At 46.5% G+C, this 17,238-nt stretch overlaps 1 protein-coding gene and 1 non-coding gene across 10 annotated transcripts in view; one reads left to right on the top strand and one right to left on the bottom strand.

Annotated features, from left to right (window-relative positions):
* Positions 1-3,003: 3,003 nt before the first annotated feature.
* Trnai-aau (transfer RNA isoleucine (anticodon AAU)) lies at positions 3,004-3,077 on the bottom strand. Its single transcript has one exon. It is a non-coding gene; the product is annotated as a tRNA-Ile (tRNA).
* Positions 3,078-11,942: 8,865 nt separating this feature from the next.
* Positions 11,943-17,238, top strand: part of Mok (MOK protein kinase) — a 52,351-nt gene continuing 47,055 nt past the window's right edge. For all 9 annotated transcript variants that reach the window (XR_007106990.1, XR_007106989.1, XR_007106991.1 and 6 more), the window contains exon 1: positions 11,943-12,113. Coding sequence is in view for 4 of the 9 variants with exons in the window: in XM_047538918.1 (XP_047394874.1) it covers positions 12,107-12,113 (7 nt within the window). In the remaining 5 variants the exon portion in view is untranslated. The remainder of the gene's footprint in view (positions 12,114-17,238) is intronic.

The following is a 17,238-nucleotide window of genomic DNA, read 5'->3' as shown; positions in this document are numbered from 1 at the left end:
CTCCTCCTCCTCCTCCTCCTCCCCTTTTAAAAGAAATCCCTTCCGGTCCTCCCATCCTCCCTTATCAGAAAGGTTTCCTCTAACCCCTAAGCCTAGAATCTCCTCCACCATTTAGAACATGATGCCCAATTTTATCATCTTTTTGAACCTGTCAGGGAGGGAAAAAAACCTTTCCTTGAATGGGGGACTTTGAATTAAACTAAAAAAAAAAAAAAAAAAAAAAAAACAGATTAAACTGATAAAAGACAAAAATTAATGGTGTATTTTTATCAAGGTAATAAAAGAGTACATGGGAAAATCTGACTAAGGAGGGGGTTAGAGTTTTACTAACTACCTTAATAGGGGAGGGGAGAAAGGCACTTCAGAGATGTAAGTGAATCCTTAGGAGAACAGGGGAGAGATCTGGTTGCTTTGTGGGCATGTCTGCTTGGGTGTGGTGCGGCTTCCCTCCAGTGGTAGGATAGGAGTCTGGCTTTCCCTGGTTGCTCCCCAGAAGAAGATTTGACAGGTAAGCTCTTTCAAGTTCTTCCGGGAGGCTCTGCTTTTAGATAGATGAGAGATTACTGGTACTCAACTACCTTTTCAAAATAATTTTTATGCCACAGTAGTATATTCTGAACCCCTTCAAGTTTGGAAGGTGTGCACTGAGGGCAGCAATCCACATCTACCCCTGTTAGCACACAGGCTTAGTTTTCCAGTCCCACTACATCTTGTCAAGAGGCAAGGTGAATGTCTTTTATCAAGAATACAAGTAATAGTGTTGGCAAGGATGTGGGGAAAAGGTACACTCATACATTGCTGGTGGGACTGCAGATTGGTGCAACCACTATGGAAAGCAGTATGAAGATTCCTCAGAAAACTACTAATGGAATCACCATTTGACCCAGCTATCCCACCCCTCAGCATATACCCAAAGGACTTAAAATCAGCATATGACAGTGATTCGGCCACATCAATGTTTTAGCAGCTCAATTCACAATAACTAAACTATGGAACCAATCTAGGTGCCCTTCAACAGATGAATGGACAAAGAAAACGTGGTACATGAACACAATGGAATACTGCTCAGCCTTGAAGAAGAATGAAATTCTGGCATTTGCAGGTAAATGGATGGAAGTATAGAATATCATGCTAAGTGAAATAAGCCAATCCCCAAAAACCAAAGGCCAAATGTTTTCTTTGATAAGCAGATGCTGATCCATAGTGGGGGGCAGATAGGGAATGAAGGAACTTTGGATTATGCAGACGGGACTGAGCGGAGGGGTGGGGTGGTGGGATGGGAAGGACGGTAGAATAAGACAGACATGTATGATGACACTACTGGTGTGACTCAGCACCATGTCCCTCCAGAGGAATAAGAAATTATGCTCCATTTGTGTAAAGTGTGTCCAAATGCATTCTACTGTCCTGTATAACTAATTAGAATAAATAAAAATAAAAAAGAGGCAAGGTGGTGGTAGAGAACTTTATTACCAAAAGCCTAAAAGGCTGTCTTCCCCAGAGGCTGATGTCGGAGCAGCTTGTGTAGGAGATGGGTGGTCACAGACTGGCAGGCACCTTCTAGTAGGTGGAGGTTTGTGGACAAAAGACACATCTGATCTTCATTACCTACTCAGGAGGTGCTTTTTGGTTCTGCAAATCTCAAGAACAAACATTATCTCCTTGAGTTATTCTTTTTTATTTATTTATTTTTTGTTCCAGGGATTGAACTCAAACACACTTAACCATGGTGCCACATCCCCGGTCCTTTTTTAAATATTTTATTTAGAGACAGGGTCTCACTGAGTTGTTTAGGGCCTCGCTAAGTTGCTGAGGCTGGCTTTGAACTCTCGATCCTCCTGCCTCAGCCTCCCACTGCTGGGTTACAGGTGGGCACCCACCAGGCTCAGCAGCTTGGGTTATTCTTGTCACTGATTAGTTTGCCCACCTAAAGCTCCTGACATTACACAAAGGACAGGCTGGAGGGGTTAGCAGCCCCAAGGCCTTCTTGCTGATTACCAGACTCACAAGAAAGAAAACATACTTTGCCTATGACAGAAAATGAGGAGCATGTGAGGTTAAATAAGGAGTTCAAAACTAGATCTGGTCTCAGTGCTGGACTTCACTCCATGCTGTGTCCCTGGCCTAATCCAGCACCCTGCACATAGATTTCTAGGTGTGCACAGGTATTCTAGGTGTCAGCAGCCCCACGTTCTTCAAACCAACTCTTTATAATAACAGCCCAGGGCTATTGAATAATAACAGTCCCATCTGCTGGCATTTACTACATCCATCCCTTTGACTACACCCTGGGCTTAATTTTAGCCTTTGGTCTGTGAACTTGAGCCTTGTTTAGATCAGAGGTTCACACACATTTGAGAAAAGAATGAATGATGGTGGAGATATTTTCACTGGAGATGTTTTGGAAAAAGTCCTGATGTGAGGTGGCATTGACCCTAGGAAACTGGCTTTTGTTGAACTAAACACAGGGCCATGCCCTGAGATTTGGGGCTCCAGTGAGTGATGCACGCTCGGGCTGCCTTGCGGGTTGAGATTGGGCCTCTCCGTACTGCTTCGCTCCTGGCTGGGCCGCGCCGCGGTCACATGCCCTAAACCTCCGCGTGCGTTCCTGCAGACCTGCGTCTGCAACCCCAGGACTCGGTGAAACCGCGGTCCCTGCGCAGGGACCACTAGGCCACTAGGCCATTAGGCGGAGCCGTCGGAGAGCATCTGCCTCCGTGGCACCTCCAGACGCGCTGGACCCTGGGAAAGGTCGGGGAGGCCCACGTTCCCTGGAACCCACAGGTGTAAAGGCCTAACCAGCGATGTCCTAAAATGGAGGTTGCAGGCGACTGCAGGCGGCTCGGCCTGCACCGGCAGCACGGGTGACTTGGCAAGGGGCGCCGGACCGAGTCCCGAACGATTCATCTGCACGGTATGCCTCGAAAATAAAATGGAGCCTCGAAAGACACTAATTTAGAAAAACTGTTGCGGAAAGTGCCCCCAGGGGGGTGGGAACACTCATGGCCCGTACGGGGATCGAACCCGCGACCTTGGCGTTATTAGCACCACGCTCTAACCAACTGAGCTAACCGGCCGCCCGCATCGCTGGCTGCCCTGACGCCTAGAAGGCTTGGCAGCGCGCTGGCGCCTGACGGCCCTGACTCCCGGCCGAGCCCGCGGTGGCTACGGCTCTGACTCTGCGCCGGCCCCAGCGGCGGGAGGGAGAAACCCAGGCCCGGGGCTCCGGAGCCGGCTTCCTACTGCCAAGCCAGGCTTCCGCGGGGAAGTCGGAGCCTTGGCCTGGGAGTAAGCTTTCGGAATGGTCCATTTCGATGCTAGTTTCGTTATCTGAGAATCCTCGCATGGAAACTCCGGGTACGAAGCTTCTCCGAATTCGTTAGCTCGAATTCAGAACGTACGGAAGCCCGATTAAGGACAAAAGAGCCATCGAACGCCCCGCCGTCCATCGAACGGCAGCCTCTGGGGTCTTGGCTTCCTTCTTCCAGTCTTTTTTATTGTAGAGGTGTAGTTAAAAGGTATTTTTGCATCCAAAGCCTTACTTGAAAGAATACAATTTTATTTTGTTTTTTCTACTTAATATTCTATTTCAAGCCTATCCCTTAGTAATTGCAGTTGTCATTTTATTGTTCGTCTTTTGAGACAGGGTCTTGCTAAATTGCCCAGGCTGGCCTTGAACTGGCGGTCCTCTGGCCTCAGCCTCCCGAGGAGCTGGCATTACAGGGCAAATGTCATTTTATATAGTTCCTGTTGAGAACGCTGAGCACTTGCCTAACCTGTGTGAGGCCCTGGGTTCCATCTCCAGTCCTGGGGAGGTGGGGGAGTTCTACAGTATAGGGTTTCATTGAGTAGATAAAGTACAGCATGCTTTCCTCCCCACCCTCCTATTTTTGGTACCAGGAATTGAAATTGAACCCAGGGGTGCTTAACCACTTAGTCACTCCCCAGCCCTTTTTTGTATTTTATTTAGAGACTCTGAGTTGCTTAGGGCCTTAGGCTGACTTTGACCTTTAAAAATTTTTTTTTTGTTTTAATACTCTTAGTTGTCAATGGATTTTTTATTTTATTTATTTATATGGCCCTCACACATTCCAGGCACAACTCCAGCCCAGCTTTGAACTCTTGATCCTCCTGCCTCAGCCTCCAAGCCACTGGGATTACAGGCATGTGCCACCTTGCCCAGTGTCTTTTCTTTTTAATGCTGGAAAAATGTTTTCAATTTGCTCTCTTGTTAATGGAATACATCACATGGCACAAGGTACAAGGTTGAAATAGCTGCTGGGTGGGCAACTAACAGTACCACCCCAGAGGGGTAGCAAAGGGATAGGGTCTGTATACCAGGGGGGAAAGAGGGTGGGGAGGGGGGTGGGAAGAGGACTCCACCTTGTCCATTCGTGGCACGTGTGTCTTGGGGTTTCTGGTTGCTGAGGAGCCTCCCCTGGGCTGCTGCTGTGGCCTAGTCAGCTCCCAGAGGGCAGGAAGGGAACCAGGTTCACATGTCCGTTCCTCTGCTCTGACTTCTCCAACAGACAGCCACTGCTGCCCACTGTCCTCCCTGTTGAAAGAAGAACCAAACTCCAGCTGATCTATAGACCTTATTGAAAGGATGTTTCATAGTTCACCCCTCCTAAAGAAAGTCTAGAGGACTGACATTAGAAAAGCAGCCAATCGGTTCGCACATACTCACCAAGTTTGGCAGTGCCCTGCCCCTAGTATGGGCTTAGCAAAAACAGATGTGACCAACAACAGAGAAGCTCATGTGCCATGCTGACCTACCTGAGCCATGGTGGGAGGCTGGGTCAGTTTCCTGAAGTCTGTGACACTTGTGTTCCACACAAGGACGCAGTGGGGCCCAGTAGTGGTAAAGCTCTCCCTGTGAGAGCTGCATCCTGTCCACTTGGCTTATAGCTGCATTCCCAGAGCTCACAGCCATCTGGCATAGTGCTGCTCCATAAACAAGAGCCAATCCAGAAGTTCAGCAATTCAAGTAAAATCTGAATCCATCTTGCCAATGGATGGAGTTCCTCTGGCTTGCTGGATAACACGAGTTTATGTATGTCCTTGATTCCCACATAACCGAGGTTCATTAGTGTGAGTCAGGACCACATCCTCCATGTGTCCTAGATGGTGCCGCAGAACCATGCCAAAAATGACCTTTTGTAGCTCCCCACCCCCACCCCTCCATAAAAATACTAGCCCAAGGGCTGGGGATACGGTGCAGTTGGTAGAGTGCCTGCACACATACACACACACACACACACACACACACAAACTAGCCCAAAAAGTACTTATCTTTTGTTTTGTTTCTTTTGTGTGTCCCCCCCACCCCAGAAAATGAATAGTTCTGGAAAGTGCAGCTTGTTCGGTCCCATTAGTTTATGATTAGTCAAACCACGTTCTCAGTGACAAATGTTCTATTATTGTTGGGAAATACTAACTAGCTCTGTGTTGGTCTCTTTAATTGTGAAGCTCCAATAGAATGCTTCCACTCAAAAACTCAAAATAAATAGAAGAGTCAAATGTATTAATTTAAAAATCATCTTATTTATTTTGTTGGGGGTGGGGGGGGCTGTCTCACTGTGTTGCCCAGGTTGGTCTCAAACTCCTGGGCTCAAGCGATACTCCTACCTCAGTCTCGAGAGTAGCTGGATTACCAGCACATGCCTAGCACATTTTCCATTTTAAAACGAAGTCAGATTAAGTCACTTCTCTTTCCAACTCTCTTTCCTTCCGGTCCAGCTCTTCCAGGCTTGACGGATCTAGCAAATCAAAATGCAGGAAGCCCACTGAATCTCACATAAACCATGAAACATCGTTTGCAATATCTGGGACATGCTTATACTAAAACAGTTCAAAAACAGTAACCGTACTGTGCCTGGCAAGCCTACGCCCAGAGTGAGTCCGTCGAGAGACCCGCCTCGCCCGCTGCTTTCTGCTCTGCGCCCCTGCGCGGCGGCTCCGGTTCCCGCTGCTGCAGCCCCGCACCTGCTGCAGCCTCGGGGCTTTCGCGCTCTTCGCCTCTTGCTGGCCGCTCGTCCCCGGACCTTGCACCTTGCGAGGCTGCCTTCCCCGAACCCCTGTCCAGAATCGCACGCGCGGGGGAGGCGGCCTCCCCTGCCCATCTCTCCAGAGCTGTTTGGCCTCCCGCCCCTAGGACGTGGGCAGCGGGAGGCAGTGGGCTCCGTCCACTCTGTTCGACAGCTGCGAGGACAGCGGCTGGCGCCGAGTAGGTGGGCAATCGAAGTTTGCCCAGCGAAGCCAGGCGGACCGGGTGCCGCAGGGGCCGAGCCTGGGCGCACGCCGATGTGCAGCCCGGTTTCTGGCGACCCCGAGCGCGCACGCGGCGGCGGACATCAGAGGGCGCCCGAGGCCCGCGCGGTCCGCTCGCTGCCCGAGCCTGGGCTCCGGCGCGCCAGCGGCTCCCGGGCCACAGTGCGGGCCGCTTCCGCGCTGGCCGCGGGGTGCAGGTCCTCCTTGGCCCTCCGCACTTGGGAAGCACTGCTCGCGGCTCTCCCTCCCGCCTCCTGGCGGTCCTCCAGCGTCGCCGTGTCCGGATTGCCCCTCTTTGAAAGGACTCCAGTCATTCTGGCCCTGATGACCGCATTTTGACCTAATTACCTCCGTCATCACCCCACTTCCCTTGAAACGCACAGTGGACATAGCAGGGGTTGGACCTTCTACTTTGAGGGGTACGATTCCCATAACATGCACCTTCACTTATTCTGTGATTAAAGCTTCAACTTGCAAACAGAATGTAACATTAAATTTCTCAACACCTATTCTATTTTAGATTAAGTTAATAAGCGATGCCATTAGGGGCTGGGGTTATGGCTCAGTAGGTAGAGCGCTTGACTAGCATGTGCGACGCACTGGGTTCACTTCTCAACACCCCACATAAATAAGCAAAATAAAGGTCCACTGACAACTAAAAACTATTTTTTTTTTTTTTTAAAGTAATGCCATTAGGCCGGGCATGGTGGCGGACTCCTGTAATCCCAGCGGCTCGGGAGGCTGAACAGGAGGATCACGAGTTCGAAACCAACCTCATCAACTTAAAGAGGCCCTAAGCAACTCAGTGAGACCCTCTCTCTAAAATACAGAAAAGGGCTGGGGATGCTGGGGATGTTGTTCAGTGGTTAAATGCACCCCCCCCCGCCCCGCCCCGGGCTCAATTCCCGGTGCAATTAAAAAAGAAAGCAAGGAAGGAAAAGTCATTAAATGTTTAACATATGCACATACTCTAAATATTTATAAATTTAGTAAGTGGTGCTGGGGATCAAACCCAGGGCCTCACTGCATATGAGGCAAGCATCTGACACTGATCAACACACCAACCCCTGATTTTAAGTTCTTTGATCTCCAAATGATGCTTTTCGAAAATTGAAGTGCTACACTTAGGAAAAAATAAAAGACAAGTATATAATTTTAGACCATATAGTACTAAAAGCTTATGATGAAAGACAGCATTCACCCACTCCACCCCTTTCCTATCAACCAAATCCAACTCCTAGAGGTAACCAACTTTTAGTTTCTTCTGCCTTTTCCTCCCACAAATCTAAATAATTTGAATATACTATTTTTTCAGTGTTAGACATTATCCATTGCTTCATGCTGTACAAATGAGAACATAGTTCTTTTCCAGCATTTCCCCAACGCACACACACTGCCCTCTCCTATGATTCCCAAATAATAATACCATTGATTTTTTTCCCAAATCAGTATTCAGTATTTACATCCTTCTGACTGTAAACATTGGTCCTAACTGAGTCACAAGGTGTAATATAATTACATTTCTTTCTGATAGAGCTCTTTGTGTCCCTCTGGGTTGTTTGCTCATTTTTCTAGGTCATAGTCCCTGGTCTTCTGACCAAATTATGAAACTCCTCTTCATACAGTCACACACGTGAGACCCTGTAGCAGTGGGGTCTTGTTTTTTAACTGTGAGACATCCCTCTGGAGCTTTCCATTCTCCTGCACTGGCTGTTCTCCAGGCCCACGGCCTGGTTCATCCTGGGCTGTCCTTCTCTGTCATCCTGGGGTTCCTTTCCCCTCTCCAGTACCAGATCCCCTGCTTCCCGACTCCAGGTTTTGCTCCTGTCGCTTACCTGTTGTTTAGGTTCTGGACCTCGCCTGTGGCTGCCCCAGAAAAGGTTTAGGGAAAGTCACATTCAGACTCCTGCACATCTGAACACATTTCTCTTCTGTCCTCACACTTGGCGGATAACCAGAAAACTCTACAACAGAGATTGTAGAGAGATCCCTCGGCAAGCGGAAAGCCACACTTTGTCTTCTATGTCCAGTCCAATGAGATGTCCCAATTAGGACTTCTAATACCGGAACCCAAGGTTTTAGATGTGACTAGTTTTTCCTCTTTCAACACTGCTTGGAACTTCTCACCATCCCCTCTGCTCTGAAATGTCATGAGATGCGCTTTGCTGCGGAATTTTGTGGTGCTGGGGATTGAACCCAGGGCCTTGTACCTTGCAAGGCAAGCACTCTACTGACTGAGCCATATCCCCAGCCCTGCTGTGGATTTTTTTTAATTCCCTTGTCCTCCGTGACTAAAATTATGCTGGGTCATAATAGGTGTTCAGTAAATATTTGTGAAAAAAATCTTATTAAGGGCTGGGGTTGTGGTTCAGTGGTAGAGCACTTGCCTAGCATGTGAGAGGCACTGGGTTCCATCCTCAACACCACATATAAATAAATAAAATACAGGTATTGTGTCCATCTACAACTAAAAAAGAATTCTTTAAAAATCTTATTAAATTCGGCATGCTGGTCATTCCTTAGGCCTTTTTACTCAGAAAGGTGCCTGTTCATTCTGGAAACATTTTTTGGTGAATAATGTTTTTGATGGAGATTTGATAATCTCCTTCATCTGTATTTTTTATTTTTCTGGAACACGATTCTTCAGAGGTGAGACCTGAGTTGATGCTCTGATTTTCTTCCCTCTTCCATCAGCCAGGCCTCTTTTGTCTATCTCCTGCACAATTTCCTTGAACTACCTGAACTACCTTCCAACTTTCTTCCTACATTTCTTTGTGTTGACTGTGGATCTAGGGGCACACAGTTGGAGAGAGCAGAATACTTCCAATAGTAAAAATGAATTCCTGCTGTCAATTCTGAGGGGAAAAAATTAAAACAAAAAATAAACCCAGAAACAAAAATGCTTCATTATACAACATGTACATGTCAAACTGTTAGATATACAAAAGAAAAACAAACAGGATTTTTCAGATGTTGCTTCTATTTTGCTACAACAAATTCGTTGATTCTAGAAACCAGGTGATCTTAAATATTTCTTTCCTTAAGGCATGTATATTCTCCCCCGCCACCCCCCTTACTGCTTTTCAGTGGCTTCCAATTACTATTTTTAAAATTTTTTCCAAAAAAAATTTTTAGTTCTAGGTGGACACAATATCTTTATTTATTTTTATGGGATGCTGTAGAACCCAGTGCGTCGCATGGGCGAGGAAAGCGTTCTACCACTGAGCTACACAGCCCCAGCTCCTCCAATTACCATTACTATTACTATTACTATTATTATTATTATTATTATTTTGGTACTGGGGCACTTAACCATTGAGCCACATCACCCCTTTTTAATTTTTTTTTTTTTTTTTTTTTTTTGAGATAGGGTCTCATTAAGTTTCTTAGGGTCTTGCTAAGTTGCTGAGGCTGGCCTGGGACTTCTGATCTTCCTGCCTCAGCCTGGGATTACAGGTGTGGGCCATTGCATCAGCTGTCCTTTGACATTTTTCTAGTGTCTAAAGATAAAATTACAACATACTTAATTATACATTGAATTGGCTTTTGTTCCAGATTCAAGAATTGGTGAAGCCTCCATTGAACAACAGAATGGGTGCTCCCACTATGCGGTGGCAGGAGTGAAAGCCAAACTGATTTGGGTAGACTGGAATCTCCTGTTTTTGGGAAAAACTAGTCTGTTTTGGGATCTAAAGTTTCAGTTTGACTATGTGGTATTTAACATGAGGGACTCCATTTTGGTTTGGTCTGGTCTGTTGTAGGGTAGTGTGGAAACTCCACCCAAAATGATGGCCTCCCATAGGTTTTTTTTTTTTTTTTTTTTTTTTTTTTTTTTAAAGGAGGTGCCAGGGATTGAACCGAGGGGCACTGGAAAGCTGAGCCACATCCCCAGCCCTATTTTGTATTTTACTTAGAGGCAGGGTCTCACTGAATTGCTTAGTGCCTTGCTTTTGCTGAGGCTGGCTTTGAACTAGAGATCCTCCTGTCTCAGTCTCCCCAGCCCCTGGGATTACAGGCATGTGCCACCATGCCCAGCATAATTTTTTTCGGGGGGAAGGGGTACTGGGATGTAGTTTTTAACACCACTAATTTTTTTTAACCGTAAAGAAATTTAAGCCAGGTGTGGTAGCACATACCTTTAATCTGAGCTACTTGAGAGACTGATACCAATTTCAAGGCTAGCCTTAGTAATTTAGCTAGACCCTGTCTCAAATTAAAAAGGGCTGGGAGTGTGGCTCATTGGTATAGGGCCTTTGGGTTCAATCCCCAATACCCCCCCACACACATTATTAAAATATTGTATGTTCCAAATCATTTTTTTTCTGGTTCCTTAATCTTACAGATAATAGTGTCCACGCAAGAATGGAGAAAAGGGAATTTGTATAGAGACTTTTTAATATGTTGGCAGAAATTGCTGGTGAGTGATTTTCTATAGTTAAATTGTGGATGCCTTTTAACCTATCAGCTCCTATGGAAACAATCACATGGTTGTTTACAGATTTGTACACGGATACTTTCTGGTCTTGTTTGTAATTGTGAAAAATGAAGCATATTTAGGGAAAAAATGAAATCATGTAATATTACACACCTGTTAAAAAGCGTAGGTCAGCTCTCTATGTGCTAATATTGAAAGGTGACTAGCCAGTCACAGTGGCACATGTCTGTAATTCCAGTAACTTCAGAGACTGAGGCAGAAGGACCACGGGTTTCAGGCAAGCCTCAGCAATTTAGCAAGATCCTGTCTCAAGATGAAAAATAAAAATAAAAAAAGGTCCGGGGACGTACCTCAGTGGTAAAGTGCCCCTAGTTCAATTCCCAGAACCCAAAACAAAACGAAACAAAACGAACCCAAAGTGACTATAACATATTAAGTGAAAAAAGCGACTGTAGAAGAATATGTAAGAGTTACCTATAGTTTTCAGCTACGGGAAAAATTGTCCTAGTACATACACAGAAATTCCGAAAAGACGCCACTCAATTATTGCCAGTCTCCTTTTCGAGGAGGAAAGAGACTAGGATGGAGGAAAGCTTTGAAAGGATTTCAACTTGCATACGTTGCCTTTCTGTCTTTTTTTCCTTCCTTCTTTCTTCTCCCGCTCCTTCGGCTGGCACATTCTTCTCCTCCACGCTGAGAACACAGGGAAGCGGGTAGTCCAGGGCCGGCCCGAGCTCTGGGCCTGTCGCCGTGCCGGGCGCGTGGTCGCCGCGCACGCAGGGCGCCCCACTCATTCGGCTTTACACAGAATGCAGGTTTCGGAAGTCCGGAAGCGGGTCTACCCTGCCGCTTATATCCGTGTTCTGCGCAGTGCTGGCGCAAAACAAATGTTTGCTGAATTTAAAAAGAAAAATGTACACATTTATTGGGCAGCCGCTCGGACCAGACTGGTGGGTGCTCCGCGGTGGGATGAGACGGCAAAGAAAAGGTGTCCATTAGCGTTAGAGTTCGGGAGCCAGTGAACGTTGCAGGATCTCTTCCGTTCAATCACGGAGGGCCTAGGACAGCCTGAAGATGCCAGCCCGCGAGGTTTTAAATTGGAAGAGGCGGCGGCGGTCGCTAGGCAACCAGGCGGCGGAGGCGCGCCGCACTGCGCACGCGTACGCGGGCGGGCTCCTGCGCACGCGCGGGCTCCGCCTCGGGGCGGTCAGGGCCGACGGTTGCCAGGGTGACGGGGATACAATATGGCGGCCGGATCCTAACGCTCTCGGGCGAGGGGCCACCGCGGAGGTCCCAGCGCAGGACCCCGCCTCAGGGAGAGGAGGGCAGGCGCCCGCCTTCCTGCCCTTGTCTTTTCCGCGCAGGGTCGGCCGGGGGCTGTCGCGGGCATCGGCTCGCAGGATGAAGAGTGAGTGGGCCGACAGGGCCGGGCCGCGTCCCGCCGCGGCGCCGGCGGGGCAGGGCGGAGGTGCGGGCGGAGGTGCGGGAGCGGGTCTGGGTGCTACGCCGGGGGGTTCCGTTCCTGAACGTTCGCCGTGGCTCCGGGCGCTCGCAGCCGGCGCCCTGCCGGGGACGTGCTTGGGCGTGCAGTCGCCGGACCTGGGCGTGGGCTTCATTTTTGGGGTCAAGCGGTAGTGGTTTCGTGGCAGCGGTATTCGTAGGAACTTCGAAGCACCCTTTTAGCGAAATTAGAAAGTGAGGGCGTCATCCTAGAAGAAAAGTCTGCCCACGGTTGGATGTGTGGGTTGTGGACAGCCCGAGCGCAGCCGGCCAGGCAGTTTGTAAAGCACTGCTACTCAGATGTGGTCGTTCCTGGTTGTCACCAGGGGCGCGTGCAAGTCGGCCTCCCTTGCTGGGTGAAGCTGAAACTGCTGGTTGTGTTAGACCTGCATCGCGTCCTACCTGGTTTTTGGTAATTTGTGTGTGCTGTAAACTGCACGATGTATTTAAATCCATCTTTGCCTCATAGACTCTTTGTGCCTCACTCCTAAAGGTGGATTCTCTTTCCAATTTCCTAATTATGTGCTGTGTGTATAAACAACAACACTCTAATGTTAGCGGGTGTGGTGGTGCACGCCTGTAATCCCAGCAACTCGAGGCTGAATCCGGAGGATCCAAAGTTCAAGACCAGTCTCCACAACTTCTAGAGGCCCTAAGCAACTTAGACCCTGTCTAAAAATTAAAAAATATAAAAAGAACTGGGGATGTGCTTCGGTGGTTAAGCACCTTGGGTTCAATCCCTGGTACCAGAAAAACAACAACCCCCCCCCCAATGTTAGTACAATATATACTCATATGTATATATAAGTATATAAAATGTGCATATATAATTTGCATTTTATATATTATGCCCCAAAGGGGCTTAACCACTGATCTATGTCTCCAGACCTTTTTAAAATTTTTGAATTTTGGAACAGGGTCTTGTTGTGTTGTAGAGGCTGGCCTGAAACTTCCAATCCTCCTGCCTCAGACTCCAGAGTGGTTGGGATTCCTGTTGTGTGCCCCCACCCTGGCTTAACTAGATGGTTGTCTCAGTTACTTGGCTTAATGATGACATCTTCTCCTTTTCTTTCTTCTACCTTAAAATCCAGTTCAAGAATTCATGCAACCTCTCATCTCTCTGCTTTAAGACCTGATCATGAATTAAATGTTTTACAAGTAGTTAACAGTGGGGAGAACATTGCAGAACAGGAAGTCACAGAGACAAAATCATATAAGCATAATGAACAGGAAAAGTGAATAATGATGCAAATTGGACCCAAAACATGTGATCAGAGTACTGCTGGGAATGCTAGATTGTCATATTGTTCCTTATTTTAGGATTTTCCAGGTATTCTTTCTTACTGTTTCTGGGCAGTGCTCCTGTGTTTAGGGATACTTTGATTTGTGTAGCAGGAAGCAAGTAGCTATGCAGTGTGGTTCATGAAACTGAGCAGATATGGCAGCTTTGGGCCAGTTTCTGGCCTTTCTTTCTCATGCTGGTTTTCTTCCCTCTTCTGGTTATGCATTGCTAAGCAAATCACCCAAACTTAGGGATTTAACAACACATTCTCTCTTTGGGTTCTGTGGGTTGCCTAGACTCAACTAGGCAGCTCTCACTGAGAGTCTCATGAATTTGCAGTCATGATAGGTGGTGACTGGAACTGAAGTCATCTTGAAAGTCTCCTCAATAAGTTGTCTGGCAGTTGATGCTGATGGCTCACTGGGACTAGAGCCTGGGCTGCCAGCCAGAACCCTACGGTACGTCTGTCCACGTGGGTTGGGCTTCCTCACATCATGTTAGTTGAGTTCTGGGTGAGTATCCCAAGAGGAGGAAGTGGAAGCTAGAAGCTGCCTAAATGGTGACCCACACCTGTAGTCCTAACACTCAGGGAGGTTGAGGCAGGAGGACACTTGAGCCCACAAGTTTGCCACAGTATGGGCAATATATTGAGACCCACCTCAAAAAAAAAAAAGTGTTTTAAAGTTTATCCTTAACTAATAAGGATACATTGGTACTCTAAAAATTTAAGTACCAGTTTTTTTTTCCCTGTGTGAACCATGTTTGTGTGTTTGTGCTACTGGGGATTAAATCCAGAGATGTTCTATGACTGAGTTACACCCCAGCCTTTTTATTTTTTGTTTTTATTTTATTTTTTAAATTTTGAGACGGGGTCTTACTGAGTTGCCTAGGCGGGCCTCAAACTTGTGAGCCCACCTCAGGCTCCAGAGTTCCTGGGATTACAGGTGTGTGCCACCATTGCACCCAGCTTCTGTTTGGACTTTTTGATGAATTCGTCAAACACACCTACCAAAAGAGAAAAAAAATTACATGTTCTGTAGTAATGGTTGGCTGTAATATTACGGAGATTTAAAAATAATTACCTGTTGTAATTACAATGAAGTTTGAACGGTCTCTTAAATACCAGTATTTTCATAGAATCAAAGTTGCAAGATATCTCACTCCTTTTCCATTCTCTCCTTCCTAGTGGGTGTATTACCTCCTGTTTTTTATAAATAGTTGCATCAACTGGTATTTTTTTTTTTTGGTGCTGGGGATCAACCCCACGGCCTTGTGCTTACAAGGCAAGCACTCTACCAACTGAGCTATCTCCCCAGCCCTCTTTTTTTTTGAAAGAAAGACAAAATTAGGTAAAAACAGTTCTGACTTTGCAATAAATTCTATCAGTAGATTTTAAGGTGGTCTCCAGACCCTGCACTACGTGCATAGTGAGTCCTGGTTAACATTTCCTTAGATGTAATTTTTGTGGATATTTTCTGTGTATGTATATATACATTTACTACACACACACACACACACACACACACACACTTATTCCTTATACAAAAACCCCAAATTGGGGGATGGCAGTGGTGGGGGAAGAGAAGAATGAAGGAACTTTGGATGGTGTAGAGAAAAATGGAGGGGGAGGAAGTTGAGGAAGGAAAGATAGTAAACTGAGACAGACATTATTACCCTGTGTATATGTATGATTACATGAATAGTGTAAATCTACATTGTGTACAACCACAGGCTCATTAATTTCTTAAAATTTTTGAAATGCCCATCTTTATAGACATTTAAACATTAAACAAGATAGAAAAGTACAATGAAGAAAATTAAAATCATCTTCAGTGTCACATATATATGTAGTTTTTTACATATTTACATATTAACATATTTTTACAATATTTTTACTTTACATATTCATATCCTTTCTGTGCACATATGCGAATGATCATTGTCATCCTTTTATTTCACTTAATGTTAAATCATGGCTGGCTGAACATTTTCCTGTTTATTAAGTATTATTTGAGAGCATCATTGTTAATGGCAATATAATATTTCAGTTTGTGGCTGTTCCATGATTTATTGGATCCTCTCCTTGTTACCAGATATTTAAGTTTCTAGCATTCCTGCTACTGTGACACTGAGATGCCCCTGTTTGTGTCTTGGTTAGGGTCTCCTTGGGGTGGACGTGCAGGATGAAGGGCTCTGGATTCTTTTCTAATATCTCTTCTACTCATACTTGCAGCGATTGTCTAGTAGAATACACATGCAGTGCAGGGATGAGGCCGCGGCAGGTGAGTCAGCACACATCCCCATCCCAGGGGCCCTGAGACTGCCAGGGACCATGAAGGTCTGCACACCGCCACATAGCTTTCCTGCCAGCTGTGGCACTGTTGAGTGCAGGTGTTTGTTGCACACCTTTGGCAGTGGTGGGTGGAAAACTCTCTTATTAAAAAGTTTTCTATTTTTGAAAACTACACGTTTTCCTTGTCTGTTCTACCTAACTGTACCGTTTTATGCCCTTTTGTCCATGTTCTCATGGGGCAGTCCTACTCTTACTTGTAAATCTTTTTTTAGTTGTCGATGGACCTTTATTTTATTTATTTATGTGTGGTGCTGAGAATCGAACCCAGTGCCTCACAGGTGCTAGGCAAGCACTCTGCCACTGAGCTACAACCCCAGCCCTTGTAAATGGCCTTTATAATAAATAAATATATTAGCTGTTATTAAGCACGTTTGTCACAATATTTTCTAAGATTGTGTATTGTCTTGACATTTTGTTTGTGAGTTTTTTAATTAAAACATGTGGTGGCCTCATCTCTGGATCTTCCTTCTTTGAACTTCTGCTTAAAGGTCATTCCCCGCCATGCAACTGGTGAATATGTGCTTGCGTCTTCATTTAGTTTGACTTTTACGTTCAGCTTTCTACCAGCATTTAAGGTTGTAGTGGGGAAGGACCCACCTTGTTGTGACCCCCGGATTCTGACGGCTTTCCTGGAGGTATGTTCACACGTGGTAGTGTGTTTTCGTCTGTCTTAGTGTGTAGTTTGGTGAGTTTGGGTGCAAGGAGACAGAAAAGATGCAGAACCCTCTCCTTGCTCAGAGTGTCCCTGTGCCCTGGAAACAGGCCCCTCCCCTTTCTGGCTCCAGAGACCATCAATATGCTTTCCGTTGCTAAATGTTGCCTTTCTAGAAATCTAGAAATCTAATAAAAGTTAGTAGTGGCAAGTGGTTTTTTGCGGTGCTAGGGATTGAACCCAGGGCCTTGTACTTACAAGTGAAGTACTCTACCAACTGAGCTATCTCCCCAGCCCGGATGTGGTCTTTTGAATCTGGCTTCTGCCATTTAGCCTGACGTTTTTGTGATTCATCATGTGGTAGTGGCGTTAGCAGTTTGGGTTCTATGTGGGTCATGTGAAGGCGGCACAGGGTTTATCCGTTCACAACGTCGTGAGCACTTGAGTCGTTTCTGTCTCTGGACCATGATGAGTGAGGCTGCCTGGGCATTCGGGCACCAGGCTCTGGGTGGTGCATGTTCTCCTCTCTCTCAGGTAGACTCCTAGGGACAGAATGACTGACCACATGTTAAGTGTGGATTTGCCTTTGGAGAACCTGCCACGCCGTGGCTTTTCCATTTTCCATTCCCATATCCAGGTCTCGAGATGCTTTATTCCTCCTCTTCAGTTCGTGGGTGTGCTCCAGGTGGGGTTTGCGAGCTGGTCCGGTTGATTCTTTGGTTGGACGACTGCCTAACGGGAAAGGC

The sequence above is a fragment of the Sciurus carolinensis genome, chromosome 2 (genome assembly GCF_902686445.1).
Source record: "Sciurus carolinensis chromosome 2, mSciCar1.2, whole genome shotgun sequence".
In the NCBI taxonomy this organism is placed as follows: Eukaryota; Metazoa; Chordata; class Mammalia; order Rodentia; family Sciuridae; genus Sciurus; species Sciurus carolinensis.
This window is presented reverse-complemented; position numbering and strand designations above follow the sequence as displayed.